The following is a 3,214-nucleotide window of genomic DNA, read 5'->3' as shown; positions in this document are numbered from 1 at the left end:
ATGATGAAATAGAATTAACTTACTCCTATGAAGGCACTTACACACAAGTGGTTATAAGTGTGTACGAGTAATTTCAGGAATGAACTGTGCTACTGTTGACATAGACTAGCATTGAGCTGTAGTAGAACTACGTAATGTGGCTAAAATCACTTTTTAAAGCAGCAAACTAATAATGTTAAATGAATTGAAAATTAAAGGCAAACCTGGAAAAAATTAGTAACCCTTGCATGATTTTCAATTATTGTTCTTCTATAGTACTACTACAATAGTTATGATTGAGGAATCATCTGCTGTCATCAATTAGGTATTTTTCACAATTGATTTTTCAGAACTATTGATACAGCAAACCATTATTCTTCACATGAATTGCATTTAGAAAAATAAACAGAATTTAATATTTATAACCTTGTGGAATGTGCGACAGGAAACAAATTTCAAACACATCATAATCTTCAGTGTTGAAAGCAAATTTTCCAGAGTCTGCCTCATCTTTGCTGAAGAGGATGTGTCCTTTGCTGTCAGTGACCTGTAGGAATGAAAGTCTTAGCTTTGTATCTTAATGATCAAGAAAATAAAAGGAAAAAAATATTTCAAAGGCATTGTTAAACTACTATCCACTTAGTCAGAAAATTATAATTACCTATTATCCACCATAATTTTCAATATAAGTAGTGAACAGTTTTCAGTTGTCCTCTATGAAGCTAGACTACTTAATAAAGAAAATTGTAATAATAATAAAATATGTCACCCCCTAAAATTTTCACTGTCTCAAACAGTTAGAAGTTATCTTCAACAAAGCTCAATTGGGTAATAACAACATGAGCATCCTATCAATAGGTTGCAATTGAATCATTGACTTAGCAGCCAAAACAATAAAATTGAATAAGGTGGTCAGTCTGCAATGGTCAATTGCTTGCTTACACTGAAGAACTTTGAATAACCATTACTTCACTTGAAGGTGCTGGAGTAAACAAAATATATATACTTGCTTTTTATTTCATTGAAAAAATTTTTGAATACAGCAAGTATAAACTATAAAAACTTATTAAACAGATGAGTGCTTTTCAACAAAGAAATGCTTCAAATCCACAGGTAAACAAAACAAGGCAACAAATATCTAGCTAGAGCAATGGATTACTAGCTGAACAAGAATGTCTGAACAGGAAAGGCAATAAAATTGTAGTTTTCTGGGTTACCAATTTAAAAATTTCAAATTATTAAGACACAAGAATATGATTCTCATGTCAAAAAATTAAGATAGTCCCATAATTATTCTGAACTAAAAAAAATCCAATATCTAAACTTTTAGGTGTGATGATAAAATAAAGAAAATTTTCTTTCAATCAATTAAACTTCAATAGAAACTAGTTTGAATAAAAATCCACTAAATTAAAAAAGAGTTTGGCATGCCATAACAGGATAAGTCTCATAATTACTTTGAGATCAACAGTTTGGCCAGGAGCATCCATGATGTTGTAAGCACCAGAAACCAGGACGTCTTTATGAATCTCTTCCTTGAGGCACTTGACAGCTCCAGGCTGCAGTGGGAACATGATTGCCTGGCAGCAAGTGACTGTCACCAGCACTAGCCACCATAGCATACAACTCACTTTTCCTATTCTTACACACATCATACCTGCAAAATAAAAAAGGTAAAAAATCCAGTTTATTTTCAATTAAAAAAATATTCCAGTATAATTTGAGCTCTGCCACAATCAATTTTGCCCAGAAGTCCAGAATAGTCATTACCAATCTGCGTACAGTATTGTAAGATCAAGGAAGAAATGCAAATCAATTAAAATGAAGAAAGAAGTTCAGAAACATGTTTATATAAATCAACTGGAGATGCTCATTTATAATAAATTACTATTGATAAATTATGATTTTATCTGAACTCTAAATTAGCAATCATTTTAAAGTAAAGAAAACACCAAGTCAATTAACAGTATTTTAAAATATCTTCAATGGAAACATTTAGAAGACCAGCTCCATCATCAGTTCCAAAAACTTTTTGCAGGTGTGCACAGCATGGCAAATGAACCTGCTGTTTGGCAAATGAGTTTGTGGCTTGAAAATGGCTTTCCACAGCCTGGAAGAGGGATATACTGCTTAAAAAAAAATCGACTGCTTACTCATGGCTTAAAAATTTACAGCTAAAAAATCACAGTCATGGCTTGGATAGTAGATATTTTTCACACCAGCTACTAAGCATCAGATTCCAACTTAGGCCAACCAGATAAATTATTGCCTATCTAATTGTTAACAAAACAACTATAGTGCACAATATGATAATAAATCAACAAACAATTTAAAATATTGGACAGAATTTTCTTCAAATTATAGCTAAAAACCATAATTTTACAGGTGATTTTTGAACTTTGCTGGTAAATATAAGCCATCTGTCTTATTATTCCTTAAGGGGAGCGTCTGGGTCCAAAGGTCAAAATTTCGGCTTTTCCGGTTTTTAGGCTCATCTTAAAGCTTACTTTCTGATGCATCGAACGGTACTAGAACCATCTCTGTACATTGATTTATGCATTTGCGACAGGTCCCGTAAGGGGAGGAGGTGTCAGGGCCCCTTTAGTAAAGTTAGGGCGGAAAATACCCGGCCGGGCAACATAAAGAGGATTGTCTGACGTGAAGCGGCCAATTATGACATTCTCCAGTTCTTATACTCATCTTAAAGCTTACTTTCTGCTGCATCAAACAGTACTAGAACAGTCTCTGTAGTCTGTAGGTTGATTTTTGCATTCACAACAGACCCCTCAACGGGGGAAGGGGTAGGAGCCTTCAGTAATTCCAAAGGGGGAAGTTAACTGTAAAATGTTCTCTCCACTCGGCTAGAGCTCAGTAACCTCACAGACAGCATGCGGGATGGTGTTCATTTAGTGGCTCTATGCACCAATGACTGACTTTGAAGTGAGTTGATGCTTACTTTCGGTATCTAGGCTACGTTACGTGCCTTTACATGCAGTACGGCAGTTTTTGCCTCTACTGAAAAGTTGCCAAAGCTGAAAACCTCTCTCATGGCAATCCTATCTCCTTCTACAGTTTGGAAGCTACAGCAATAAGACATATACCATTCAATTTGGAACGGAAAGTTTTGTAAAAGTTTTTCCAATTTTGTTAAAGTTCAGATTTTATTTTGCAAAAAGTGGGGGAGGGTGGGGGTAAAATCGAAAAATTGAAAAAAATATCGGAAAAAATGCTCCCA

General features: G+C 34.5%; 1 protein-coding gene across 1 annotated transcript; it reads right to left on the bottom strand.

Annotated features, from left to right (window-relative positions):
- Positions 1 to 405: 405 nt before the first annotated feature.
- On the bottom strand, positions 406 to 1,671 carry LOC108677859 (transmembrane emp24 domain-containing protein 10-like; the record flags this gene model as incomplete). Its single annotated transcript, XM_018166159.2, has 2 exons — positions 1,437 to 1,671; positions 406 to 526 (listed from the first exon to the last, which is right to left on the bottom strand). Coding segments are annotated over exons 1-2 (319 nt in total), but the record flags the coding sequence as incomplete, so codon positions are not given.
- Positions 1,672 to 3,214: the final 1,543 nt, after the last annotated feature.

This window comes from Hyalella azteca, unplaced genomic scaffold, assembly GCF_000764305.2.
Source record: "Hyalella azteca isolate HAZT.00-mixed unplaced genomic scaffold, Hazt_2.0.2 contig11231, whole genome shotgun sequence".
NCBI lineage: Eukaryota > Metazoa > Arthropoda > Malacostraca > Amphipoda > Hyalellidae > Hyalella > Hyalella azteca.
Note: the sequence above shows the minus strand (reverse complement) of the source record. Positions and strands in the feature narration are given on the sequence as shown.